At 57.8% G+C, this 27,579-nt stretch overlaps 3 protein-coding genes across 3 annotated transcripts; 1 reads left to right on the top strand and 2 right to left on the bottom strand.

Annotated features, from left to right (window-relative positions):
- Positions 1-19: 19 nt before the first annotated feature.
- Positions 20-13,611, top strand: ERN2 (endoplasmic reticulum to nucleus signaling 2). The gene is made up of 22 exons (XM_049791345.1): positions 20-216; positions 2,983-3,100; positions 3,444-3,477; positions 4,098-4,170; positions 4,510-4,582; positions 4,758-4,880; positions 4,967-5,068; positions 5,360-5,621; positions 5,727-5,805; positions 5,895-6,045; positions 6,707-6,828; positions 7,057-7,233; positions 7,521-7,770; positions 8,034-8,124; positions 8,762-8,951; positions 9,708-9,807; positions 9,974-10,173; positions 10,883-11,030; positions 11,141-11,268; positions 11,534-11,657; positions 11,996-12,063; positions 12,141-13,611. Exons 1-22 carry the CDS (start codon positions 103-105, stop codon positions 12,330-12,332), a joined length of 2,919 nt encoding a protein of 972 aa, XP_049647302.1. The 5' UTR covers positions 20-102; the 3' UTR covers positions 12,333-13,611.
- Positions 13,612-14,250: 639 nt separating this feature from the next.
- PLK1 (polo like kinase 1) lies at positions 14,251-20,011 on the bottom strand. The gene is made up of 10 exons (XM_049791569.1): positions 19,293-20,011; positions 19,036-19,204; positions 18,786-18,930; positions 18,217-18,310; positions 17,457-17,676; positions 16,990-17,148; positions 16,712-16,789; positions 16,065-16,219; positions 15,430-15,612; positions 14,251-15,000 (listed from the first exon to the last, which is right to left on the bottom strand). Exons 1-10 carry the CDS (start codon positions 19,686-19,688, stop codon positions 14,794-14,796), a joined length of 1,806 nt encoding a protein of 601 aa, XP_049647526.1. The 5' UTR covers positions 19,689-20,011; the 3' UTR covers positions 14,251-14,793.
- Positions 20,012-21,360: 1,349 nt separating this feature from the next.
- On the bottom strand, positions 21,361-27,514 carry DCTN5 (dynactin subunit 5). Its single transcript, XM_049791336.1, has 7 exons — positions 27,434-27,514; positions 27,257-27,325; positions 26,688-26,806; positions 26,108-26,219; positions 25,361-25,463; positions 24,525-24,616; positions 21,361-21,619 (listed from the first exon to the last, which is right to left on the bottom strand). Exons 1-7 carry the CDS (start codon positions 27,479-27,481, stop codon positions 21,599-21,601), a joined length of 564 nt encoding a protein of 187 aa, XP_049647293.1. The 5' UTR covers positions 27,482-27,514; the 3' UTR covers positions 21,361-21,598.
- Between the last annotated feature and the right edge of the window lie 65 nt (positions 27,515-27,579).

The following is a 27,579-nucleotide window of genomic DNA, read 5'->3' as shown; positions in this document are numbered from 1 at the left end:
GAAGCCGCATCCTGGATCCGCCCCGGCCCCGCTGACTCACGGCGCGGCGATAAGCCCGGCCCGGCCCGGCCCTGCGCGCCGCGGCCCCGGCATGTCCGGGACATGGGCGGCCCCGCCGCGCCGCTGCGCCGGGGGCTGCTCCGGGGGCTGCCCGGGGGGCGGCGGCTGCCGCTGCCGCTGCTGCTCCCGCTGCTGCTGCTGCCGCCCCCCGCACAGGTACGGCCGCGCCGCAGCCCGCGGGTGGGAGGGTGCGGGTGCCCGTGCGTGCCCGTGCCCTGCGCGGGAGCGCGGGTGGGAGCTCCCGGCGGAGTGGGAGGGTGCGGGTGCCCGTGCCCTGCGTGGGAGCGCGGGTGGGCGCGTGTCCCGCGGGTGGGGGGGTGGGGGTGCCGGCACGAGAGGGTGCGCGTCCCCTGCGTGCGTGACCGTGCGGGCACGGGAGTCCGTGAGCGCGCAGGCGCCGGCCCCGCGCTCCGCTCCACGCGCGCGCGTGAGCGCCCCGACCCGCGGGGCCGTGCGTGGGAGTAGGGTCCTGCTCGTGACAGCCGGGGGGGGCGCGGGGTCCGGCACCCGGGCGAGCGTGGTTTGGGGGGCGAAGGGGCTGCGACGGCCGCCGCACGTCGGTGGTGCCGGTGGCGGGCGGGCGATGGAGATCCACGCCGGGTGAGGGGCCACGGGCGGTGCCCTGGGGGGGGGGGGGGTGGTGGTGTGGTGGTGTGTGTTCTCCGCCCAGAAAAGCATCTCCATCCCTGGGCCCGGCCGGGGCTGAGAGCGGAGCCCCCTGCCCTGGGACCCCCCGCCGCTTCCCGCAGAGCTGCTGCCCGGCAGGATGGTGCCCTCGGGAGCCCGACGGCAGCTTCCGCGTGCCGGGGGGGTTTGGCGGAGGTCGGTAGCGCTGCTCCGGCGAAGGAAGCAGCGGGCGCTGGCACCGAGTTTCTGCCGGTGCCCGGCCGTCCGCCTCCGTCGCTGGAGGAGCGAGCGTGCCCCGGGCCCGCAGCTGAGCTCCAGCCCCAGCGGCATCGCCGCAGCCTCCCGGGTGGCGCGGTGGGAGCCTCGGGAAAGCGGGGGTCCTGGGGACGTCCCATGGGAACGGCAGCCGCGCTTCTGGGCTGGGGCTGGCCAGAACGGCTGCTGGGGCGGCCGGGGCTGGGGGCCGAGGGGAGGGTGGCAGCTCCCGGGCAGCCAGCGCTCCCAGTTCTGCCCATGGTGGCGTGCGGGGAGCGGGCTGGGCAGCCCGGCCTTTGTTCGAGTGCCCCGTCACCGAAAAAACAGTAGTTGCAGAAGAGATGGAAGAAACTGCAAAGCATCGGGGGGGGGGGAGGGAAAAGCAGAGCCTGCGGGCGCAGAGCCTGCTGCAGCTCTGACAGCTGGGAGGGCTCGGCGGGCTCGGTTCCGTTTCCCTCGTGCAGGTGGCCACGCCGCAAGAGCTCCGCGTCTGCTGGCCAGGCTTGTCGGCTCGGCCGGTCCCTCGCAGCCGGCAGTGAGCCTGCCTGCATGGCCGCACGGTGCCGGAGAAGCAGCGGTGGGGAGCAGCCGCTTTTCTCTGCCTGCCCCACCGCATCCTCTGGACAGAGCGAGAGCTGGGAAACTCTCTCTGACCTCACTTAAAAATTAAGCAAGAAGAAGGGCAAATAAAAGAATTGGGCTTAGAGCAGAGGGGTTGATGTGAGGTGCGTTGGGAGGGAGCTGGTGTGTGCTTGTGGCAGGAGGTACAGCCAGAGAACAGGTGACCTGGCACCCATCGGGGCTGCTGTCTGTGTTGTTGGAGCTGGAGGAATTTCAGTAACTCAAGGGAGAACGTGTCACCCGGCCCCACAGTGCCGTGGCTGCTCCGTTACTGCCATCAGGTTCTGCTCTGTGGACGGGCACGTGCTTACACTCAGGGCACCGGCTTGGCACCGGCTGTCAGCCGGTCCCCGCTCTCCGGTCTGGCCGGGTCCCCAGGCCGGGCTCTCTGCCCGGCTCGGGCTCCAGGAGCTGGTACAGAGCGGGTGAGAGGCAGCAAGGGGGCTGCCGGGGGGACGGCGTGCCGGGCCCGAGGGATGTCCTTTGGCTGCACCTGCACGAGTGACCGGGGCAGCAGCTTGCTCAAGTCAACCGGCTGCTGCATCGCGGCCAGCGGTGAGCCCGGACGCTGCTTTGCTCCTTGGCGTCGGGGATGGCCATGCCGGCCGTGCCGGCCCTGCCTCTGCCTGAAGCCGTTTGGGTCCCCGTGCTGTTTGCTGATCCCTGTTTGCTGACAGGGTGAGGCTGGCGTCTGTGCCAGACTGTGGCGGCTGAGCTGGCGCTTGCTGTACAGGTGCCGTACGCGGAAGCAGCAGCTCCTCTTCCCAGCATGAATTTGCAGTTACTCCCTCAACATCAAGATAGTTGAAATCTGTAGCTTTGAAGGCCTGGGTGAGCATTAATTGCATTTCTGGCATGAAAAGTCACCCAACTCGTTTGTTTCTGGCAGGAGCCGGTAGTCAGGCTGTTTGTGTCACCTTTAGAAAGGGAGTTGTGGCTGGGAACAGCCGCGCAGCAGCTCATCCCCGCTGGCAGGAACGCTGGCTCTGGGGAGAGGGGAAAGGCTGCACCGGCCCCGGGACTGTGCCGATGGGATGTGACCGGTGCTTCAGGAGCCGGGGACCACGGATGCCACATACTGCCAGTAGTGCTGCTCACTGCGAGTGCAGCAACCTTAGTGCCAAGGCTTAATGCCATGGATTGATAAAACACAGCACCTCCAAAGAGCCATTAGCAGATGCAATTCTGCGGGTGTCCTGTGCAGGTGGAGCTGGAGGAACAAGCAGATTTAATATGCTGGTGCAAGGAAATAAATTCTTTTCCCTCCCAGTCTTGCCTCACTGGGGACAAGAAGGGACCTTGGGGCTCTTCCCCACAGTCTGCTGCTGCGGCGTGCTGAGCTGCCTGCGATGGCCTGGGCCACGGGGGCTCATCCCCAACTCTGGCCCTGCTCTCTAAGGACGGCATTTCTGTCCGTAGTGCCTGAAAGGCAGTGCTGTGACTGTCCCAGAAACACTGCTCTTCATATCCACTCTGGATGGAAACCTTCACGCAGTGAGTAAGAGCACAGGTGACATCAAGTGGACCCTGAAGGATGGTGAGTAATGACATGGGGGGTGCTCCCTGGGCTTGTCACTAGCTGGGGTTTGGGGATACACACTGCCAGCCTGGCTCTTGCTGGTTGGGCTCTGGGCCAGCAATTCCTCCAGCCCTGGGGGACACGGCCAGCTCCAGCCCCAGGCACGGCCATGTGCAGAGAAGTGCATGGGAGGGGGGGGTGGTCAGTCCCCCACCGCCAGCAGTGCCTATTCTGGGTCTGAAATGCAAATAGACTGTGGACCTGGGCACGCCGGCGCATGGCTGTGCTTGGTAAACACTGCCACGTTGTCCCCGCTCGTAGGGAGAGGCTGCTGACGTCTGTGTTTCACTCTCTTTTTCAGATCCTATTCTGCAGGTGCCGGTTTATGTGGCAGAGTGAGTGTCATCCCCCGCAGGCAGGGTGCCCTTTCCAGTTAGGCAGCCTGCGAGCCATGCAGGAGCCTTTTGGAGGTGCACGGCTGCCCTGATGAACCAACAGATTCACAGCAAGAAAGGGGAACCTCAGAGAAACGAACCTCCCAGCCCGTGCCGTAGCATTGCCTTAAACCTACCCTTTGTGCTAGCGCGTCGTGCATGATGATGAGGAATAGCTGCTCCCTGCTGCTGAACATGTAGCCTTTCTACAGACAGGCGAGAAGCTCTCACCACCACCATGCACAAAAGCGTAGGAGAGAAACTGAGGAAAATCCACCTGGAAGTGCTGGGGGAAGGCAGGACAGCAGGGAGCTCCCCTGGGGCGGGCAGGGCACGGAGCCAGCACGGCTGGTAGGCACAGGGTGGCCGTATGGAGTTACAGTGCTGACCCAGAGCGGGAGTTCATCTCCTACCCAAGCCCGTGCTGGAGGTTTCCCAGAAAGGTCAAGCCCTGTAGCGAATCACCCTGGAGCAAACTGCTGAAGGGGTTTCTTTAGTGCAGCTCCTTCCTCTTTAGCCCTTGGCGTTTGCCCTGGGCAGGGGGCAGCTCACGTTTCATCCTCCTCTCTCCTCCTTTCCAGGCCAGCATTCCTTCCGGACCCCAATGATGGCAGCCTGTATATCCTAGGAGGAAAAAACAAAGAAGGCTTGATGGTCAGTGAGGCTGCGTGCATCCCGCCCACCCACACCCCTCGGGGTTCACCGGGCTGGGGGACCGGGCGGACCTGCTGGACAGGGCGAGCCCGGGGCCGTCGATTGCTCCAGCTTGGTGCTTGGAAGATGTCAGCTGAGTGGGTGTGGGGCAAATACAGCCGGCAGCCTTTCCTTCCCCAGCACCCCGTCCTGCGCTGGGGCTGAGCAGGGAAGGCAGGCGAGGAGGAGGAGGCTGTCCGGGGGGACCTCTCCTTCCCACCCTGCTCCTGAAAGCAGGAAGGCTGCTGCTCGGGGAGGTGTTTCTGTGACCCCGCATCCACGCTGCCGTCTGTGTTGCAGAAGCTCCCGTTCACCATCCCGGAGCTGGTCCAGTCCTCACCGTGCCGCAGTTCGGACGGCGTGCTCTACACAGGTACGCAGAGCCCGGCCGCTCCGCCGGACCCGGCCTGGGGGGAGGAGGAGAGGCCGCATGGGGACCTCCGGGAACGTGTGTCCGTGGAGGGCAGGGACAGGAGGAAGCCTGACGGGCGGCTCTTGGGGATGGACAGCAGGGCTGCAAGACAGAGAAAATGTATTTTCGTTCTCAGGGAAGAAGCAGGACACCTGGTTCATTGTGGACCCCAAGTCAGGAGAGAAGCAGACCACTCTCTCGACAGAGGCCTGGGATGGTCTGTGCCCATCAAGTCCCCTGCTCTACATCGGCCGTACCCGTAAGCCAGTCCTGCTCCCCGTTCGTCCATCTAGTCCCAGAAATGGGGTGCTGGGCGGTGACCTCATGCCCTGCTCTCATCCCCAGAGTACGTCATCACCATGTATGACACCAAGTCGCGGGAGCTGCGCTGGAATGCCACCTTCTCCGACTACTCAGCACCGCTCTGCGAGGAGTCCCACCACTACAGTGAGTGACCGCTGCGCATGCGGGAGCCACGGGATCCAGCTCCCCCGGCAGCCTGCTCGCAGCGGGACCCTGGCTCTGCGGGGACCCTGCAGTGATGCTGCCATGACCAGTGGGTCTCGGCTGTGCCGATTGCTGGGGAAGAATGGCTGCTGCGCCGGCCACAGCTCTCGTGGGAGCAGAACAGCAGGCAACAGCCCACGGCCAGTGGCACGGCTGAGGGGGAGTGGAGGGGGGGGGCAAAGCCCCACGGCCAGCACCGCTGCATCACCCCCTCCCTCTGGCTCTGCCTAGAAATGGCACACTTTGCCTCGAGCGGGGACGGGCTGGTGGTGACGCTGGACAAGGAGAATGGGGAGGTCCTGTGGGCGCAGAACTATGGCTCGCCCGTGGTCGGCATCTACGTGTGGCACCAGGACAGCCTCCGCCGTGTCCCCCACCTCAACCTGGCGATGGAGACCCTGCGCTACCTGACGTTCCACTCACAGGACATCCACCTCTTCAAGTGGAGCTACCAGTCCGTGAAGGACTTTGCCACCACCAAGACCCAGCTGCTGTACGTGGTTCCAGTGCCACAGCAGCCGGTGGCATTTGTGTTGCCTCTGCTTGGCCATTCTGATCCGTGGTGGATGGAAGCCTGATGCTTGTCCCTGCCTTGCAGGCCAGCGCTCTACGTGGGGAAGTACGCGGCCAGCTTCTACGCCTTGACCTCCCTGGTCCACGGCAGCGTGGCTCTAGTGGTGAGTCTCCCTGCTGGCCCCTTCTGGGGTGAGCTGCGGCGGGTGCAGGTCCTGGCTGCACGGTGCTCCACGAGCTGTCGGACCCCCAGCCGCAGGGCATCACGCTGGCCAGGATCGACGGCCCCACCACGGATGATGTGACCATGAGAGAGTCGGGGGAGTGTGAGATCACGCCCAGCACCGACGTCAAGTACCCGCAGGGCAGCATCACCTCGCTCCACAACCAGTGGCTCCTAATAGGTGCGGACCCACAACGGGCACCGGCTTTCCCTGCATCCTCGCTCCCGGAGGGTGCCCCGGAGAGGGGCAGCCCGAGCTGCCGGTGTGTTTTGGGGTGGCAGCCCAACCTGCTTTGCTCAGTGGGGTAAACGGGACTGAGGCTGTGACCCAGCCTTAGGGACTTCGGTGACTTTGGCTTGGGGCTGGTGGCAGCCCATCCTTGTCCCCTTCCTGGGACAGGGACCCTTTGAAGCGGGGCTCACAATTACCCGTGCTGCTGGGTGTGCTATTGCACACTGAGCCCTGCACGCAGATGCTGGGTTAATTAGCCTGCTCTGTGATTGCTGTCACAGGTGTGATGGCTGCATTGGCAGGTTTGGAAATCAGGGTGATTTCTTGGGGTTGTGGCAGGGGAGGCACAGAGGAGCAGGGTCAGGCCCCCCACTGCGTGCTGAGAGCAGGGGACCTTGCCCTTTGCCTTTCTCCGCTGGCTGCTGCTGCTCCAGGTCCCCCTCTCTGGGCTGTAGCTGTGATGTTTTTTGCGTGTCCCATGAGAAGCGACACCCCTTCTCCTGAAGAGCCAAGGCTGTCTGGCCAGCCCGTGTCGGTGCTGGGGAGACGAGGGACTGATGCTGTGACCAGAGACCAGCTGATGGTTGTCTCCGTTCTCCTCCCACCGCAGGGCACCATGAGCTGCCTCCCGTGGTCCACACTACGATGCTGCGAGCCTTCCCAGATAACCTGAGGAAGACAACGGAAACCATCATCCCCAGGGCTCCTCCTGCCAGGACCGTGTTCGACGACGTGAGTGGCGGAGCTCTGCTGGGTCCCACCTCTGTGCTGGGGGGAACCTCGCGCCGTCCTGGGTTCCCAAAGGGTCTGGGCCGTCTGGGGCTGGACAGAGGGTCCCCAGCATGGGGTAGCACGGGGAGGGGGTCCTGCGTGCAGGGCTATAGTGAGGGGGGGGTCCCAAACCGGAGTGCCCAGAGGTCCGTCCCTCTGGTGTCACCCAGCCCCCGGCTTGTGTTGCAGTTTCTGGCCCCGAGCAGCCCGGAGGAGCCGGCCGTCCGCAGCGAGGGGCAGTTCCAGCCGGACCCCGCGCCAAGGGAGCAGGTGGAGGTCTACCCCGAGGCCGGCACCTGGGACCTGGTGATGGCTGGCATCGGCACGGCTCTGCTGGGCGGGGGAATCCTGTTCCTCCTGCTCACGGTGAGTGGTGGCCGGTGGAAGAGCCCACCGCCTGCCGCACGAACACCACTTCTGAAGGGCCGGGGACCTTGTCCTTGTGGTGGAAGCAGCGGTGCTGTGGCTGCGGCGAGCCCTGCAGCGCCCATGCTGTCTTGTACACTCTCGTGGTAATGAGCCGAGGTGGTGGGTGGCTTGCTGCCGGCTGGGCAAGGGACAGAGGGTGCACACGCTGCCGGGGCCGAGCCCTGCCGATGCCCCGGCTCTGCTCTGGGTGCAGAAGCTGAGCGCTCCCGTGGTTTGTGTTCCAGAAACTGCAGAAGCAGCACGCGGTGCAGCAGCAGCAGCTGGAGAAGCAGATTCAGCTCCTGCAGCAGCAGCAGGAGATGCTGCTCCCAGGCCGGGTCTCCGGGGAGAGTGTCCCTGCAGAGCCCGGCGAGCTGGGGCTGAGCCGGGGAAGCGCATCACAGCTCTCGCAGAGCTCCGGCCCCTTGGCCCGCCTGAAGGACCTGGCTAATGGAGTGGTCAGCCCAGATCCGGCTGTCCCAGCGGCTGCTGCAGGTGTGTGCAGGTGGGAACAGGCAAGGTGCAAGGGGATCTCTGTCGGTAGATATTGTTACCCAAAGCAGAGCAGAGATGAGAGGGGATGCAGCCCAGCTGAGATGGGAGGAGATGCAAGATCTGCTCCTGGATAAGCGTAGGCTACAAAAGCAATTGCAAGAGTAGGGCCGAAGAAACGGTCAGGTGGTTAAAGAACTGGATGTCCTTCATATAGGATTAAGGCTCATAGGCTGAAGGATGGGTGCCTTCCTCTTCCTCTGCAGATGCAGAACCAGATGTGATTGTAGTTGGGAAAGTTTCTTTTAACCCCAAGGATGTGCTGGGCCATGGAGCTGGAGGAACTTTTGTCTTCAGGTGGGTGGCATCCCGGGGTGCCTGCCCTCATTCCGCTCTCATTCTCTGTGGGAGCCACAAGGAGAGGCACAAAGGCAGCTCCTTCCCTGGGCAGTGGCCAGTGATTCAGGGGCTTTTGTGAATGGGTTGCCACCCTCCCTCTTGCGTGGTCTTCATCAAACCCATCTGAGGAGCTTGGTCTTCTGTAACCAAGGTACCAGTATGCAGGGCAGGTCTCCCCCTCGCACCACCGCCCTGTGCTCCCCTTCCCCTCCTGCCTGCGCCAGGCTGTCAGGCAGCTGGGCTGTGCCTGCTCCCGGCCACCCTCAGCAGCGGCATGTCTAGTCCCTCGTAAGGTTCCCCTGGCTCTGGCTGAGCCCCTTTCCCCAGCACTAAACACAGCATAAAGCAAGGGAGGCTGTTTTCCTGCAAAAAGGGGAACCTGAACCCCCAGTTTCCAGCTCACTGCAGAGATTTCTGCCTGTCCATGGCTGTGACAAGTCTTTGGAGGTCACTCCAAGGTGACCCATGTTGAGAACCCTGAGGGGCAAGTTTCCAGCATCAGCCAGAGCCTGGCCGGGCTGTGCATCTGCAGCACTGGGCTCCGCTCTGGCTGGGGAGGGCCGTGCACGGACACCGCCATCGACTCTCCGTGCAGGGGACAGTTTGACGGCCGGAACGTGGCTGTGAAGCGTCTCCTGCCCGAGTGTTTCCATCTCGTGGACCGCGAGGTCCAGCTGCTCCGGGAGTCGGACGAGCACCCCCACGTCGTCCGCTACTTCTGCACGGAGAAGGACAAGCAGTTCCACTACATCGCCATCGAGCTCTGCTCTGCCACGCTGCAGGAGGTGAGCCTGGTCCTGGGGGCGTGGGGCCGGCCGCGTGGGGCTGCTGCCGGGGGGCTGTTGATCAATCCTGGATGTCCCCATCCCCGTGTTTGCAAGTCGGTTCCTAGGGCTTTCGTCTGTGCTGTTAGGGAGGTCCTGCAGTGCTCCCACGGGAGCAGCAAGCTGTGCCTGCCCGAAGGCAAGGTTGGCAGCCAGCGGCTCCCAGGTTTGGAGCCCTTTTTGGGGTTCCTGCCTGGCCACAGGCATATAGCCCTGCTCTGAACCTGCTTCCCAGCAGTCAGAGGGAACAGGGTTTGGATTGGGCATGGTCATGCTGCGAAGTGCTTTGGAGAGGCAGAGCAGCCAGCAGCAGCACTGTTCCTCTGTCAGTCAAGCCCCTGCCCTTGTTCTCCTGCCGATTTGCCCCCTCAGGAGGGACTGGGCAGCTCCGAGCCTTGGCATCGGTCGGGGCAGTTGTTCACGTGCTGGGAATAGAGTCAGTGGCGGGGAGGAGAAGCATCCTTTTACTGCTCCATGAAGCAGGAGCGTTGCTGAAGCTCTGGAAGCCTGAGGACACGAGTGAGGGCAGTTTGCTGCAGAGGGAATAGATGCCGACTGGTAGAGCTGGAAGGGGCAAAGCCTTGGGCACAAATGGCCTCCACATGGGCTTGTCTCCTTCCACCGCTAGGGAGAAGTCTCACTCCTGGCAAGCTTTGCTTTCTTTGCCCCAGTAAACCAGGCTTCAGTTCATCTCTTTCTACCTCTGTGCGGTTCCAGTACGTGGAAAGCCCCAGCTTCGATCGCCGCAGCCTGGATCCGGTGTCTCTGCTGCGTCAGACCATGTCCGGGCTGGCCCACCTCCACTCCCTCAGCATCGGTAAGAAGGCAGCGTACAGGCAGGAGGGCAGCGTGTCCCGTCTCGGTCCCATCCTCAGCTGAGGCTGTGGGGTTCAGGCAGCAGCTCTCAGGGTCGGCAACGTGCAGGGCAGCAGGCAGAGCCCCGTCCTGCTTCGGCAGGTGACGCTGCCCACTGTCTCTTCCAGTCCATCGTGACCTGAAGCCCTGTAACATCCTCATCTCCGTCCCAAATCGCCACGGGCAGATCCGAGCCGTCATCTCTGACTTCGGCCTGTGCAAGAAGCTTCAGGGGGGACGACAGAGCTTCAGCCTCCGCTCTGGCATCCCTGGCACTGAGGGCTGGATCGCCCCCGAGGTGCTGCAGGAGACCCCGAAGGAGAACCCCGTCAGTGAGCCTTCCCCTGCCTAGGGTCCTCTTTGAGCCCGTCGTGACAGTCCCCCGTGCTGGCAGCAGCCTCACAGTGTGCTGCTGAAATGCACAATTAAGACAAAAGCTCTGAGAGCCCAAGGCAGCCCAGGTGCAGAGCACCAGTGCTCCTCGCCAGGACCACCCTCATCAGCGGCTGCCCCTGCTCTCCTGCCCTCATGTCTGTGTTCAGCACAGGGCGTCTCATCTGGCTACAGTCCTTGGAAATTTGGGGTGGGGAGGTCAGAGGGGGCTGTGGCTAGCTGTGAAGGTTATGCTTCTGCTAGTCTGTTTAGCCCAGGAAAGCCTGTTCCTGCTGGAAGACAGTTGCTGTACTGGTCCCTGGCGGGGCGCGTACTGGTTCTGGCAATGTGCTCCACCTAACCTTGTACTGGGGTTGGTTTGCACAGCTGGGTGAGACAACAGCCGCCCTGGCATGTCCTTCTGGCTGTGAAGTCCTGACTTTTGTCTGTGCCTCTGAAAACTTCTTCCCTGATAAGGACCCGGCATGGTGGGTGCTTCACTGACTCCAGAAAGCAGAGCTGGCAGGAGCCCTGGTGCGATGCATTTTCCAGCAGCTCTGTAGCAAAGGACCAAGCATTCACATGAAAGAATGGAAAAGTGGGGAGGTGAAAGCTTTCCTCACCCTTTGCTGCGAGGGTCCCATCTCCACCTTCCTATTTTGCAGACGTGTGCTGTGGACATCTTCTCAGCCGGCTGCATCTTCTACTACGTGGTGTCAGGAGGGCAGCACCCCTTTGGGGACAGCTTGCGGCGACAGGCCAACATCTTATCGGGCTCTTACCAGCTGAGCTGCCTGCAGGAAGAAGCTCATGGTGAGACCCTTCCCCCAGGCATGTCCCAGTTGGGAAGCCCTGAGCCGAGGGGCACAGCTCCTGGTCCTTCTTGGGGGGGTTATTTCTCCGTTGTGTTGTTTCGCCCACAGACAAGCTTGTTGCGCGAGAACTGATTGCGGCAATGATCAGCCCCGAGCCCCAGCACCGACCCTCGGCCCCCATGGTCCTCATGCATCCTTTTTTCTGGAGTGAGGAGAAGCAGCTGCAGTTCTTCCAGGTGAGCACGTGCCGTCCCACTCGGCAGTGAACATAGGTGTGGTCTGAAAAACAAGTGCTGGAAACAGCCGTGTTTCGGTCAATGTGCTCATTTTGAGCTACTCTTGCAAGGGGTGGGGGGGGTGGGAGGGTCCCTGGGTTTGGGGTCAGGGCCAAACCCTCTTTGTCCCGCCTCGGCGCTGGCTCTGTTCCCTGGCGCTGGATGGGGCAGCACAGGGCAAGGGCCAGCACCGTAACCATGCCGGTCCCCGCTCTCGGGCACGCAGGACGTCAGCGACCGCGTCGAAAAGGAGCCTGCCGAGGGGCCCATCGTCTCGGCCCTGGAGTCGGGGGGACGGTCGGTGGTGAGGACCAACTGGAGGATGCACATCTCCCTCCCGCTGCAGACAGGTGAGCGTGGGGGGGGGGGGGGCAGGCTCGCCCCTGTAGCTGGAGCCTGCTGCCACCTTTCACGCAGAATTGGGCAGGGAAAGGGGGTCCCGGGTCTGGTGCCCTTTACTGGGCAGGAGGCAGCTGCTCACACCTAGGAGCTGAAAAGCGGGGAGGGGTAAACGTGCCAGCCCTTCCTTGGGAGGGCAGAGCAGAGCAGTGCCCCGGTTTGCTGCGGGCTGCGGTGGTCGCCGTGCACCGCCGGGGCACAGGGATGGCGCTAGCACCATGGGGGGCTGTGGCAGCCCCTCGCCCCGGCTGCGTCCCACCTCACTCCACGTCTCTCCTGCTCTCCCCAGACCTGAGGAAGTTCCGCACTTACAAGGGGGGCTCGGTGCGTGACCTCCTGCGGGCCATGAGGAACAAGGTACGGCCGCCCTGGCTCCCCTTCACCCCTGACGCCCACCGCCCCCAGCCCCACTCACCTCGACCTCTCTCCTGCAGAAGCATCACTACCACGAGCTGCCAGCCGATGTCCGGGCAGCCCTGGGCTCCGTCCCTGACGGCTTTGTGCGGTACTTCACCTCCCGCTTCCCCCAGCTGCTGCTGCACACCCACAGGGCCATGAGGGTCTGCGCCCAGGAGCGGCTCTTCCACTCCTACTACTGCCAGGGGACGGGGCGCGAAGGCAAGTGAGCGGGGACGGAGGCCGGGACGGCACCTGCGGTGCGAGGCTGCTGCGGCCGCTCCTCCCTGCCCTCCATGCGGCCACAAGCCCATCTTGCAGCAGCTGGGAGCAGCCCTGGGGGCTCTGCGGAGTCCTTCTCCCCCTCCCCGAGGTGAGGGGGGGCTCCAGGACCAGGTGGTCGCCCAGCGTACACATGGGCTACAAGCAGGATGGTCCAGAAGAGGCGAGCGCGGGGTGGCACTGGGCTCTCCTGAGCCTAAGAGGGACCCTCTGGGCACCCACCTTTGCAAACGCTCCCAGTCACACTCAACAGCCTGAAGGTATTTGTGTCAGAGAATGAAAACTCTGCAGTGGAGATGGTGTTTGAGAAGGAAGAAAACGCGTGTTGGGTTTTCCCGAGGGCAGCCGGCAGAGCAACGCACCCGCAGAGCGATGCAGCCAGGCTGGGGCCGCGTCCCGGCAGGGTGTTCACCAGGGATCAGCTTTGTCCTCCCATGCCACGTGCCTGGAGAAGCTCTCTGAGCGTGTGTCCAGCGTACGGCTGTGACCAGGACCGATACACCCGTCTGGACACTGGCAAAGATCCTTCAGCCCAGCCGAGGGCTGAGGCTCAGCAGGTCAGCTTTTAGCAGCCACCCCAGGGCTTGGACCCGCTATTTGCGCCAAGGCTGCTGAGGGCAAGGCACCACCAGCCCCAGAGAGAGGCATGGGGCCTCCAGCACAATTCCGATAATGAAGTTTTTAATCTCAGCTGGGCTGAGAAAAAGATTTTCTCCCTTTTGGTCACCAGCAGCTTGTAATTAATTACACCAGGCCAGAGCCCCTGCATCAGTCCTGCACCCAGGAGTCCCGAGCAGTTTGCACAGCAGCACAGCTGTGCAGGAGCAGTTGTCTGGGACACAAAGGCAGGGAAACCCCTTCCCCCTAGGGCTCCCTTCCCTCTGAACACACGCCTGTGCCTGCAGCTCCCCCAGCCTCCTGCTGCCCCAGCGCAGGTGTCCCACAGGTGTTCTGGTTTACGGCATCCCCATGGGCATGTATTTCATACAAACCAGTCTCTAAGCGCAGCACCCACTGGGTCCATGGGCAGCCTGGGAGCTGACGTGGCAGCTGAATCCCCTTGGCAAGGCTTCCCCTCTAGAACAGCAATAATTTTGTATAGTCTGATTCCTCTGTGTGCTGGGGTGTGGGATTTTGTTACACAGGTAACAAGAGGTTTGTACCTGGTTTGTTTTCAGAATACTGTATGGCCTGGAGCATTTTCTACAAAAAGTTATGTAAAAAAATAAAAACTAAAAAGCTCATCCTGCTTAAAAATGAGCCATCCTGAGAGCACCAGTAGGTGCTGGAAGTGAACAACGGTGGGAGAAAATGCAAGGTAGCTTACTGGGCTCCTGCAAAAGTCTACTAAGGTAGATGACTTTTGCTAACTCTGTATTTGCGGGCATCACTCGCAATATTTGCTAACTCGCATTTATGAGCATCTTTCACGTAGTAAATAGACCCAGTCAAATGGAAAATGGGAAGGTAAGGCCATTAGCCTACCAGTAGGCTGGTTACAGCACATCTATGATAGCCCTAAGGTCTCCTCTCCCACAGGACATCTGGGGAGATCAGCAGAAACAGCAGTAACAACTCCCAGGCCCTTCTTTGCCTATGACAAGCATCTCCCAAAACTACTTAACCCCCTTCCCATTTCCTATCACAATCTGCCACTCTTTCCCTATTGCTCTGTGTTAAGAGGTAGAGCTGAGCCAGGAGCAAGGCCACAGCTCAGTTCAGCCAGGGGCTGTTAGTAAGGGCAGCCAAGCAGAGAGCATCGAGCTCGTGAAGAGAACAGCTCTTGCTTGGAGGGGAAACCAGAGGCAAAGTGCTGCTCCCTCCCTCACAGCAAGCCAAAGGGAACCACGACAGGCTGGATGCTAGAGCAAACAATCTTTAATCAAGTTATGCAATATACAAAAGTGTATGTTTCACGTAGATTAATTTCAGTATTAAAAGGCTGATTGCTCAGTCTCACCCTGGGCACGTTAAATATCTTACCTGAATTTCTACAAGAGGAAACAAAAGCCTAGAGCATCAGCACAGACATGTACAAATAACTTACATGATAGTTCTGCTCTCCCCATGCTTTGTTCTCTCAAGAGAGGGCCCAGGAGCCTCAAACAAGAGGATTGGTTTTCAAGTCAGACTTTTGGCTTTGAGAAGTTAGAAAAAAAGACTAGGTATGCAATTAAAAAATAGACTTTCTATTAGGAGGGGGGAGCAAGAAACCTTTGGGTACCAGTCACGAGTGAACAACGCCGTTCCCACAGCATCAGGGGCTTCCTTATGGCAACTAGACCATACCCAAGAGTGGGAGCCCAGCTGTGTGATGGGAGGTTACAGTGCAAGCAGGGGTGCTACTAGACCTCCCCATCCACAGCTGGGACAGTTTGGCACAGATGTTGAGTCCATCAAGAACAAGGTCTAAGCAGAGGGTTTCACACGGGCTGAGCCAGACTTTGAACTGAGGAGCTTCTCCACCATGGTGCGAGCATAGCGGAGCCGGCTGGCCAGCTCCTTGCAGCATCCGTGTTCCTCAATGAGGCTCAGCTTGTACGTGCGGAAGTCCCGTTTCTCATCTATGTATGTGACAGCAGCCATGAGAGGGCACAAGATGACTTTGGTGTGGTCCTGTGGGGAGAGAACACACCATCACCCTCAGCACTCTGCTCCTTGGGGACTACATTTTCTCAGGATGAACCATCTCGGCAGTAGTTGGGGCATCCCAGCTGCACCGAGAAGCATACTGAGAAAGCAGCATGCTGCAGCATTTGTTCATAGATTGCAGCAAAGGGAAACAAATATTGATCCAGCCAGCCAGCTTAAGACTGTGCAGCAGTCTAGCCCCTGCTAAAGGACACAGCCCCTTCGCAAGCAAGGAATGTCTGGGTGGCTTATGTACCAGCAAGGGGAGTCAGGAGCCTCCCAGTGCTCCGTTCACCGGCCAAAGCTTCAGCTGAGGTTACACCCTCCTGCTGCCTTGCACCTAGCACCGTGCATGTCAGGGCCCTTGCAACAGCTAGAGCTACAGCCCTGGAAAATGCAGAGCGGCAGCCTCACCTGGAAGAAGTTGATCTGCACAGTGCCATTGCTGAGGTGCAGGATGATGGCGCTGCGGGTCCGGAACCACGTGCAGAGATAGGGTAAACGGGCCAGTTCGTCTCCTTCCCGTGGCGTGATGTTAGCACCTGCCTTCAGCAAGTGCTCACTCATGTAGTTGCGGAAGTATTTCAATAGTGTTATCTGCAGATAGGAAAGGCTGTGAGCAGGCAGGCTGAGGATGACCCCTACTATTTGGGGAGGGCAGGGGCTGCTATCACAGTCAGAGCCTCTCTATGCATTTCAGAGCTTGACATGTCACTGCACAAACTCGTGCAAATTCTCATATTCAAAGTTAACTCAGTCTGTGATACTTGAGACTCACTTTGCTGAACACTTTGGTACATGCAAATCTTGTGAGCACTTATTTCTATGAAGCTGCTTGTAAATAAGCCTCAGATAGCAACTAGAAATAAACAGAGCTGCTAGTGTCCGTCCTTGGGGCCATGTTTTTCCAGTCAAGAGGAAGCCTGCAGAATGCCAGTGATCCCAAGTTACAGATGTTTCTCCCTGAAACCCACCCTGCCAACAAAGCCGGCAGAAGTCTCGCCGGGGGTAGCCACCCCCCAGCAAGGGCTCCTGTCCCCAGGACTGACCTTCTTGTTCAAGGCAGAGGAGTAGGATCTCACAGTGAAGTAGGACTCAGTGCCGTTTTGCTCGATGTACTGCAAGCTGTCCCCATCATTGTACATGATAAGGCGAGTGGAGTCATTGAAGAGAACTCCAACACTGTTGTCACACAGCTGGTAACCTAGTCCAAAAGGGAGCCCGTTAGACCTTCAAATACAAGGGACCTCTGGTTGTGTGAAATACAAAGGCAGAAGGCTCTATCTAGGGGTTACCTGACAGCCACCCCACCACATCCCTACCAGGTCTAGAGTCTCCTCTTTGTGGAGGTCTGGGCAGCACTTTTCCTCCTCTAGATTTGTCATCCTCCCTCGTTGCAACGCCTGCTGCAGAAGCAGCTTTAACTCCCACAGTGGGTACACTGCAGAGCAAGGGCAGCCATCTTATGCAGCAGGTAGCCATTTTCCACCTTTAAGTGGCCAGGGCTGATGTTCAGTGACCACTGCTGTGGGTTCACTGGTTATTTGGTAATGTTCCTGGTGGTGGTCTCAAGGACACACACACACCTTGGAATACTGTGACTAAAGAATCAGACCTATGCAATGACCAAATCAGCGCTTCCCCCAGCCTCTTCAGAAACTAGAAAAGGCTAAAGTATTGCCTCCATATTATTTACCTAGACCGTATTTATCCGAGTAATCCACCCATTTGCTAACCCAGAAGATGGGAATGCAGGCTGGGTCTTCAGCTTCTTCTGCAAAGAGGAAAAGAGCTTGTTAGAAGACACTTCACTGCATCCTGTACACCCCAGCAAGGCCAAAAGGCTTCTCAGCCGTCCAGTTTGAAATTGAGGTCAGCTGGCCTCTCACTTCAGACAACAGCATCAGAGTGACGGTGACAGAGAAGCAAGTTATCCCAGAAGGCTGGTGCCTGTGGGATCGCCCCCAGACTCACCTTGTCTCACTGGCACTCTCTCAGAGGGCTTGGCTGAGTTGACTGCAGTCAGCTGCTGTAACATGTCAGCTAAGTGACAGTCAACAGCATCTCCCAGCTCCCGCAGCGCTGCTACATCTTCCTTTTCGGGCAAGTTCTCTAGTGCAGAATTGTCTGGTCCTGGGCCAGGAAAGACAAGAGCATGGAGGCATGACCAGGGAGCGGGTTCCTAAAGGCACCAGATTTACATTCTGCCCTAGCTATAGGAAACACACTATATACCCATATAGCTAAAGCTAGTGCTGGCACTTCCTCCCTGCTTTGGTTCTGGGCAAAGAGTAAGGAGCCCTCTCTCTCACTCACAAAATAATCCAGGTTCTCATAAGAATTGCGTGAAGAGGTGAAGGATCGTCACATTCCCCATTGATGGTTCTGGATGTTGCTGGAGGCCAGGCAGTCCAGTCTCACCTCCAGACACTTGCACTTACCTTTGTTGAGTGCAGTCAGTGGCTTTCGCCCGTTCAGTTCAAGTCCACTGGGAGCAATTGAAAATCTAGGTGCAACGGTGAGACAGCTGGTGGGCAAGCGGCTGGGGATGTATCCCGATGTGAAGAACTCGTCATTTAGCAACTCATCGATAGTTGGGCGTGTGGCAGGGTCAGACCTCAGCATCTTCTGGATGAGGTTAGCAGCTATGGGGTTGATGTGCTAAGAGAAGACAGACAGAGTTCACAGAAAAGGGTCAGGGGACAACCAACACTAGCAGCAAATGCATTGGATATACAACCCAGGGGAAGTTCTGCTTGGAGCAGAGCTCCTGCACCGCATCAGGCAAGTGGGATGCAAGCCTGGGGAAACAGAATTGGGCAGGTATGGAGGGCTGTCTCTTAATAGCATGCAAGGCCTAAAGTCAACTGACTTTAGCAAGACCGAATCAACAGCAGCGGGATGAGCTGGGGACCTGGCCCAGACCTCTTGGACTTGAGCGTGTCCATTTAACTCCATGTGCCAACTGCCCAGCTGGTATTTTTGCCGGATTACAGAGGAGCTGCTGGCTCTTCAGGAGGAAGTTGGCCCTACAGGTTCACTCCACCACTGACTGAGACATCCCCTTCCTAGCACTCCACCGTAAAAGCCGTTCCACCATTATGCGAGAGCCCGTTAAGCACCAGAAACAGGATGGTGCAGCAGAAGGCTGACTGAGAACTGCTGCGGGGTGAACGGGTCCACCCATGGGAAGCGCCATACCTTGGGAATAGTATACTCATTCTTCTTGATTCGGATGTATGTTTCTTTTAGACAAGAAGTTTCAAAAGGCGGTTTCCCCACCAGCAGAGTGTACCTGCATGTTTAGAGAGAAAAGGGTGTCAGTTTTGCAAAAGTGACTCTGAGACTTGTGTGCAGAAGCGACCCCATCCTAAGCACACGTTGGGACTTTCCTGGCAGAGGAAACATGCTTGGCATCAGACACCCAGTAGTGCAGGCAGCTACGTGTACCGTGCCTGGCTCCTGCCCCCTGAAAAGGGAAGCTGGGATCTAGTACCCTCTGGAGAAAGTTCCAGTTGGGAAGCATGGGCTTTTGGGAAACGCCTTGAGACAGCCATGATGCATAACAGATGCAGACACAGAGGGGCCAGCGTGTGCAGAGGAGAGTGGAAGGTCGCGTGCTGGCCGGCAGCGGGGCTCAGCCAGGGCAGGCACTCAGGAGACCGCACGCCCAAAGCTTCAGCTCACACCAAAGCCCAGAGAGTCCCAACGAGACCAGGACCACAGGGACCGCCCGGCCCCACAGCCGCGCGAGAGGCGTTTTGACTCACATGATGCAGCCGATGGACCAGATGTCCACCTCGAAGCTGTGCCCCTTCTTGCCCAGCACCTCCGGGGCGATGTAGTTGGGGGTCCCACACAGGGTCTTCTTGCGCTCGCCATCGTACTCTACTTTGGTGGCCAGGCCAAAGTCCCCTGGAAGAGACGGGGAATGACTGGAGACGCCCCAGACGGCCGGTCCCCAGGGCTGGGGTCCCCAGCACGGGGGAGCTGGCGGGGCATCACGCCACGGGCACCTACCGATCTTCACCTCCATGTCGTCACTGAGGAAGAGGTTGCCCAGCTTGAGGTCCCGGTGGATGACGCGGTGGCTGTGCAGGTACTGGCAGCCCAGGATGGTCTGGCGCAGGTAGTACCGCACCTCGGGCTCGCTCAGCGCCTTCCGCCGCTTGTGCAGCTCCAGCAGCGACTGCGGGGACGGTCAGTACCGGGGGACGGTCAGCACCGGGGGACACCGACACCCCCCTCCCGCCCCCCCCCGTCCCCCGTCCCCTCACCCTGCGGCGGCAGAGCTCCAGCACGACGTAGACGAAGTCGGCGTCCTCGAAGAAGCCCTGGAAGCCGACGACGTGGCGGTGGGCCAGGCTGCGGTGGATGGCGATCTCCATGGACATCTTCTCCTTCTGGTGCGGCTTCACCAGCAGCGACTTGGGCACCACCTTCCCCGCGAACACCTCCCGGCTCTCCGCCTCGGCCAGCTCGTAGCACCGCGCGAAGCCGCCCTTCCCCAGGAACCGCCCGCGCACGAAGCTGCGCCGGGTCCGCGGGTCCACCAGCACCTTCGGTACCTCCTTCCCGCCCGCCGCCGCGCCCGCCGAGGCCGTACCGACCGTCCGGGCCGGTTCCCCCGGGGCGGCCGCCGGCCGCGCCGCCTTCCCGGCCGCCGCGTTCATGCTGGGCCGGGCCGCCGCGGGTGCTGGGGGAGCGGGAGCCGCGCCGGGCCGGGGCAGGGTGAGGCAGGAGCGGGCGGAGGCGGCGGGAGGAGCGGGCAGGCGCTGCCCGATTCAAACGCGGCCCCGGAGCGTTACGCACCCGCGGCCGCTCCCCATTGGCCGAGAGGATTTAAAATCCACGCCGCCCGCCGCGGGGCACCATGGGAGCGCCCCCCACCCCCCTCCCTCCCCTTAAAGAGACAAGCGCCGTCAGCGCGGGGGGTGGGCACGGCGCGTGCGCTCCCGGCGGCCGTTGGTCGCGGGCACGCGCGGCAGGAGAGCGGCCGCGGGACACGCGTGGGGTCACTCCACGGGGAGGGGGGGAGGGGGGAGGGGGGAGGGGGGGTGTCCCTCCTCGACCGGCGCCACCACCGCTCTGCTTGCGCCCGTTTCTCCGCGCCCACGGGGGTGCGTGGGGGGGTGCGTGGGTGGGCGGGCGGCATTCCCGGGCACGGGGCGGGAGGTGGATTTTTTGGGGGGGAGGAACCGGGAGTCGGAGTTGGGGCCTTCTCCTCTTGCGCTGGCTGCCGCGTGTCCCAACCTCGGGCGCTGGCAGCGTCTACGGCTCGCCACGCGTAGCCCAGAACCCGGTCCTTCGCCCGGCGTTTATTCCGTGGAATCCCACCCGCTCCGGGTGGCTCCGCGTCACCTCGGGTGACCTTTGCCGGTTGAGCGTGGCTGTGCCCGACCTCACTAACCAGCTCTCCCGCTGACCCCCCGACAGCCCCGGGGCCCCCCAAGCTGCTCCCGCGCTCGGACACCGCGGGCCAAGAGAGGTAACCGCAGCGGAGGTTCTCAGCCCTTCACCTGCTCTTGCTGCCTGCTGGCGCGGAACAGAACGCCAAGGGAAAACAACCAAAAACTGCACAAAAAACCGGCCACGGCACCTCAGCCTGCAAGCCTGCTTTCTCCCTCCAGGCTCGCACAGTCCCACCCTGCTGAAACCAGCGACTTTCCCTCGTAGGGCTCTCCTTCCCCATCAGTGAAAGCTGTTTCTTTCAGCCCTGGCTAACGAAGAAGAGATGGTCCTGCGTGCTTTTGCAACGTGCTCGACCCATGGGCGCTGCAGATGACACCCAGCTAGCCTTTAACTACTGACACCAGCCACTGACTGCCCCAAGGTGGCTCAAGGAGTCCAGCAGACGGGACCAAGCCGTGAGCCCCGCAGATCACTGCAGCCAACAGTTAAGCCGTTATTCCCCCAGGAATCTCAGGAAATTCTCAGGAAATCCTGCTCCATGCAAAGCAGACATGGCCTCCACTCAGTGACTTTGTCCCCACACAGACCCTCACAGGCAGCGGCTCTTTGCCGTTCCTTACACTGAGCAGCTGCGACTCCAAAGAGCCATCGGCATCAACGCCTCTCGCAGCCGACAGCGGACAGGGGGTGAAAGAACAGGAGTACATTCCCCAGGACTCTGACTGCCCTGCAATAAAAGCAGCACAGCCCGCCAGCCTTGGTTTAGAGCAAACTGGAGTAAAGCACATAGGATCAATGAAGCAATACAGCAACTCGGTGTTTGAAGTGATCACTGTTTGTACAAGATTCCTGAAAGAAGGGGTTTCCCTCCCTGAGGGGCACGCTTCCCCATGCACCTGCAGCTCCGCTTTGGCTACGCACCAAAACCCTCCCTTGGAAGTCACATTTTATTGCACTGCACTAGGCTGAATGTCGCCATCAGAAACGTGTAATTCCCCGGGGCTGTAGTAGCACGCTGCAACCTACTGACGCTCCATCTTTGCAGAGCTGGCAGAGGCGTAGAGGTGAGCCCAGGTCAGAGGGATGCTTCAGAGGACAGGAGGATAAAGTGGCCAAATCTAAGGAATGTTAACAGTGCTGGGTGTTTGAGATCTTCAGTGGCGACTTGGTTTTAGACCCTGGCAGAGGCCACCTTAACAGAGACAATAAAAGAGGTTTTAATTAAGGCAGAAGGGCCAGCTCAGCCTTCTAGAAGGAAGAGTAGGCCAAGAAACGTGCCAGTAACTGTGCAGTGACGTACCCCTCCGTGCACTGCAGCTCTGCTCCTCAAGTGATCGCTCAGACTCTTCCAGCTGCCGTCCCATTCCCACTCTCAAACTCGCATCCCTTAATTTGGCAGCCGTCTCTTCCCACCCCTCTCCCATGCCAGCAGCCTAGCTTCGTGCTGCCCAACTGCGGCCATTAATCAAGCGATCCCAGTGAAACGTCCTGTGTGGTGTTGAAACTTTGAAGTGACACCATGGCAACACAGCACATACAGCCCCCTCCTGACCAAACACAGCTCAGCTTCCCACGCTCCAAGAGACAGCCAACAGCAAGTTAACAGGGCAAAGGAGTACTTGAGAGTTGAGGGCATAAACCCCTGAACATCTGACTTGCAGGAAATCTTGCAGGAATCCCCAAACCTGCCAGGTCTTGTGACCCAGGAGGCCTCCTATAGCCCCTCACTGCAAATGGCTTCTGCAAGGGCTAGTCAGATTCTGGACAGCAGGAACTAAACGTGTTTGGAAACTGAAGCCAACTGGGAAGCTGCCTGTAGTACAAACAGAAGGAACACTTAATACTTTTTCATGTAGGTAGGAAAAGTGGTGAGCCTGGGCTTTCCCACATGGACATCCCCCTAAACCCACACAAAATTGCAGGAAGAACACAGCCTCCTTTTGCGCTTGTCTCCATGCCCACTTCAGGAAGGCTGGAGGAACACAGCTGCTATTGAACAGGCATTTCCAGCCAGTATGGGACTGGGTGGTACAACGGTCCTGCTGAATCTGGCCTTGCTAGTAAAACACTTCACCTCTGTTGAAACCAGACCTGAGCCACTGCACCAGACAGCTCAGCAGTACCAGCCCCGCTGTTGCAGCTTCAAGACAGAATCTCATCTTCTTGTCCCAGCTGTGCTCCCTGCCAAGAGAAGCTGGCTCCAGCTCCTGCTGTTTTACAGAGCTGCAAAAGCAGAGTCATGCCATCTGGGAAGGCTAGACCCCAAAAGTGGGCCATTTCCAAGTGCGTGAAGCAACACTACCGGAGCTACTGCTGTACCAAATAGGTGTCCCTAACATTTCAGTGCTGAAGAGAGGATTTTACAGTCACCCTGGTGACTGAATAGAAGCAAAGACACTCTGTGTCAGAGCCATTATAAAACAGCAATGCTGGAATCATTTGTGGGTGAAAGTCATCAGCTCGGAAGCAGAAAGAAGCTGTTTCACACTGTACTTCACTTTTTTAATGCGTTGACACTGTAATAGTCAGTAACAGCCTGTAGTACAGAACAAGAGACTGCCGCTTGCGTGCCCAGGCACAGCAGAAACCTCACTCTAGTCTCAGGTTTGATTTGAGGAGTCACAACCTTGAGTCACTTGAACAACTGAAGAGGCTTTAATTTATGTACAGTAAAAATACAATCAAACCGGTCAGTGGTTTTACATTTGATTAGAAGTCGTTACTACACTCTTTAGTATTTGCACAGCTGTTTGCTATTGAAGGTGTATCAGTACTTTGCATTATACAGAAGAGCTGAAGGCTCCAGGGCTGCTGATCTCACAGCCATACACCTACTAGGTAACTAATACGCATCCTGGCCCCCAGCTGCTACACTACAACATGCAGGATCCCCAGTTTTACAAGCTAGAGAAGGACGATGCTAAGCTTTAATTAGAACACAACCAAGAGCAGGCAGATTCACTTTTAGCCAGTTGTCTGGTACCGAGTCAGGTACACACAAGTGTCACCTGCCTCCAACTTTCAAAGACCTGCTCCCAGCAAGAATTATTCCTGCTCTATTACATGTCCAAAGTGAAATGTTTACTCTTTACAAGAAGTCTGAATCTCCTTTTTTAAGTTTTACAATGCAGAAAAGCACCAAAGAGCTTTCTGCAAGTATACATACCAGGTAATAAATGGGGACAATTGCAGCATTCTCTCACCCACCTCCAGTTTCTGCTTTTAATTACCCACTTTCTGCTGCACTGAATTCTGTGAGTGACATGGCAATCCTCTTTCCAAAGCTCTTTGGCTCTTTAAAGTCTGCGATGTTCAGGAAACAGAACATGCATTGGCCACAAGAATGCTAACCCTGCGTGACGGGTGAGAGCATAGTACCAATGTCTACTTCAAGAGCTAAAGGCTAAGAAACGTCCTGTCAGGCAAGGCATAGAAAGACAGGTTTCAATGTCAGCCAAAAGTCCTAAAGCCAATCCCAGGATGATGAATGATATCCTGTTCCTATAGGAGAGAATCTCAGTCCACAGGGAGAAAAGGAAGAGGCCATCCACCTCAACACGCAGGCCTAGAGAGCAGCAAATATTTTTCCAAAGGGAAGCACTGGATCTAATGAACCCTACTAAGTAACTGCCTGTAACACACATCAGCCACACAGCACTTCTGTTCTAGGATGGAGATTGCTTCTAGCAAATGTAAACCCACTTGCTTTGGGTTAGGAACAGAACTGACATGAAAGACAGGCTTAGGCTGCAGAGTATGTGCTGTCAACTCTGCCTTGTTCCCCAGCTGCAATGAGGAGATGCTGCCCTTCAGGGAATTGTATCAGCTTTCCTAGCTCCATAACATTTAATGGCACAACTCAGACAACATGGAATGAATTACATTCAGATGAGCATACAAAGTTTAAACAACATGACACAGCAGCTTTCACGAGGGACTGCTTGGCCAGACCATTAGTGTTGAGGAACGCTCATGGAACTGCTCAGGAAGAGCGGAGGACCGTGCCCTGCTCTCACTGAACAATATCCCTCTCCCTGCCCCCAGAATACTCCTGCGTGCCTTTACTGCTCTGAAACATGGTAAATAGGCTACTAGACCTGAGTGAGTGGCAAGAACTTCTGGTAATAGCTCTTTGTAACGTCAATCATGAGTTCCTGGGTACATTCTGGGAGTTCCCCAGAGAAGAGTCCTGGAAGAAGAACAAGAGTATGACCATCAGCGTTCTTGCAGGACATAGCAGAAGTAAGCTTATATTCAACATTCAGAGCAGTGACTTTGAATTGTAAGTAAATACTAATAGAACAGCAACAGGCTCTTCTCTCATGTTGAGCAATACAGTACGATGGTTGCCATCATACCCCCTGGGGCAGTCGTCAGACAGACTGCTGTAGCTGGGTCCTGTAACAGCTTCCGCTGTTCCCCATAAAACACTATCAGAAGATAAATGACGGAGTGTGCAATTTGTACAATTAGATCTCCGGCACAGCCAGGTCGACGGGCGGGAACTAAACATTCATATACCTCAGTTTAATGTACCTCCCTCCCTATTAACATATGAATAATGAGCAAGTGGATTTCCTACAGTTTGAACCACTGAAATGCCTGCACAACCAGAAACCACAGGAGGAGGAAGAGTGCTCCCTCTGCCAGAGCCCAGTGCCTGTTGGGTTCTAGATGCCTGAAAAGCTGTGTTACTTACTGTACAGGATGGCCACAGATGGCATCCTAGTAATACTGTTCTGAATAAATGTGTACCACCTACCTAGCATACACTAAAGCAGTGAGTTTCACAAGTTAAAATTGTTACTTTTCAGTTCGCCAAGTGCCCTATACCTTTACTTCTAGGCGCTAAATGCTAACAGGCAGCTCATTTTAAAGCAAGAATATCCAGGTTATCCACACTTCTGTGCAAGTAAAGTTAGAGGGAGCATACCTGGGCAGCCTGAGAAGACTGTGAAAGGTGGGACTACCGTTTCAGGAGGTAGTACTGTGTTGTCCAAGATTTTGCAGCAGTCTTTCAAAACACATCTACGGCCCTAAAACAGAGATTAGGTAAAGTTATACTTAAAACATTATATGCTTTTGCTTATTACTGGTAAGCAACCTTATCTTCAACAAGTTTAACTGCTCAAAACACATCCTGTATAAGGGATAACAGGAATAAATCTTTACCCTGACTGAATGCTCTTCTCAATGCAATTAACTTTCTTTCTTTTTTGAGGAAAAACATCCGTTTGCTCTCGACTAACACGTGTACGGGCAGCTGCATATTAACACATGTCAATGTCCAAACTGGAGCCTAAAACCCGAGTCATGCAAGGCCTTGCAAGGTAGCAAGGCCTTCTCTAACGCAGACAACAGTAACATTGGCTATTTTGTATTATTTGCATAGAAACACAATTCCACTTCTATTTGTGGAAAGGCTGCCTTTCCCAGACAGTCCCATTAGCCACAGGGACAATATTGTTGGGACGGACTTTCCAAACAGTGGTCAGCTGAACTTGCTATCCTCAGAAAAGCAAAACTGAAAGCACCGCTTTCTGTGGAGAAGGAAGAGAAAGGAACAACACAGAGAAAGTATGCTTGCTCCAGCCAGTTGGTGCAGATACCTCTGTGCTGTTTTTACAAAGCCTCCACAGCGCTCAGGATTTTAAAGAAAAGACTGAGAAATGACACTCACAATGACACAGTTCTTGCCTATGTGGACATAGGAGCCAATCTGGGCTGCATTGACAACACAGTCCTCTTCTATGAAGACGTGATCACCAATGTGGAGTGGGAAAAAAGCCACCCTGCAACAGAAGAGTTATTTGTTCAGGTGTACAATAGACAGACCAATCTGCAACACTGTTAGACCCAAAAATCACACTGTGGAGTCTCCTGTCTTCAGCTGGATTACCAGAGGTAGATTTGATGCTGAGGAAGATAGAACAGTAGCTGGTCTTTCTCATGTCTTTCTAAAGGATGGCCCAAATAAGCAACAAGAAGGTGTTGTGAACAAACAAAGAACAAGTGAAACAAGTTCTTCCCTTAGCTATTTTAATATATCCCAGCCCTCCCCATAGTACGGTCTGAAGGGAATGCTACCCCTCAAGGTAAAGCTGAAAGTTTGAGGAAGAGGCAGGTTTAGAGGGATGTATTTCTGCAAATTGCTGCAAAAAGAACACAGCCCTCTCAGTACAGATCTCAGCTGAGCCAATATATTTTTTCAGGAATATAGATTTTAGCCTCAGTCTCCCTAAAGGAAGAAGACCACTTACCCTTTACTAAACTTCTTGAAGGGTGGTCTAATGACACTGCGGCTTTTCACCACGCAGTGTCGTCCAACCCGCACGTTTGCCAGGTCACCACGGATGATGCAGTCATTCATAACTATCGTCTGGAGAAGAAGAGAAATAAATGAACTCCAATTTCTACCCGGCTTACCAGTTACGATACAGAATCACGCAGAAGTCAGGCCACCCCAGCACGATTACAGATGTTTTCTTTAGTCAAAAGAAAAGCGAGAACAAAGTAAACGCACAGGAGCCTGGAACCGCGCCAGTTGTGCTCCCATCGTGCCAGTGAGCTGCACAGAGTGAGCCACCACGCAAAGCAAGGCTTAAGCACAAACAGAAAGACGTTGTCCCACGGATAAAAACATCACGATCTGCTCGCACGTCGAGCTCCGGTACCGCCGTCCCACAGCGGCTGTCAGCGAGTAGCAGCGCAGCGCGGGTGCCGCTGCGGTGGTGACAGGGACCCCGCGGCTCGGCCGAGCTGCTGGGCGGAACGAGGTACCGGGGCGGGGGTGAGGAATACCGCAGCCCCCTCCTTCCCCACCGCCTACCTTGCCGTTGAGAACGATGTTCTGGCTGCCGCACAGCACGGACTGTCGGCTCACCTTATTGCCGGACGCCTGCGGGGAGAAGGGACGGGTCACCGCGGCCGCCTCCCGCGCCCCGCCGCCACACCCCCGGGCCTCGGCGAGCCCGACTCGACCCCCTCAGCCGCCCCGCCCCCGCACCGTCTCGATGTACTCGGACTTGTTGTAGAGCATCTCGCTCAGCTCCATGGCGGCGGCGGCGCCGCTTCCGCACAGCCACTCCCGACTTCCTGCACGTCACTTCCCCCTACCGCCAACCAAGCGCTTCCGCCGCGGGCTCGGCCTAT

The sequence above is a fragment of the Accipiter gentilis genome, chromosome 33 (genome assembly GCF_929443795.1).
Source record: "Accipiter gentilis chromosome 33, bAccGen1.1, whole genome shotgun sequence".
Classification (NCBI taxonomy): domain Eukaryota; kingdom Metazoa; phylum Chordata; class Aves; order Accipitriformes; family Accipitridae; genus Astur; species Astur gentilis.
This window is presented reverse-complemented; position numbering and strand designations above follow the sequence as displayed.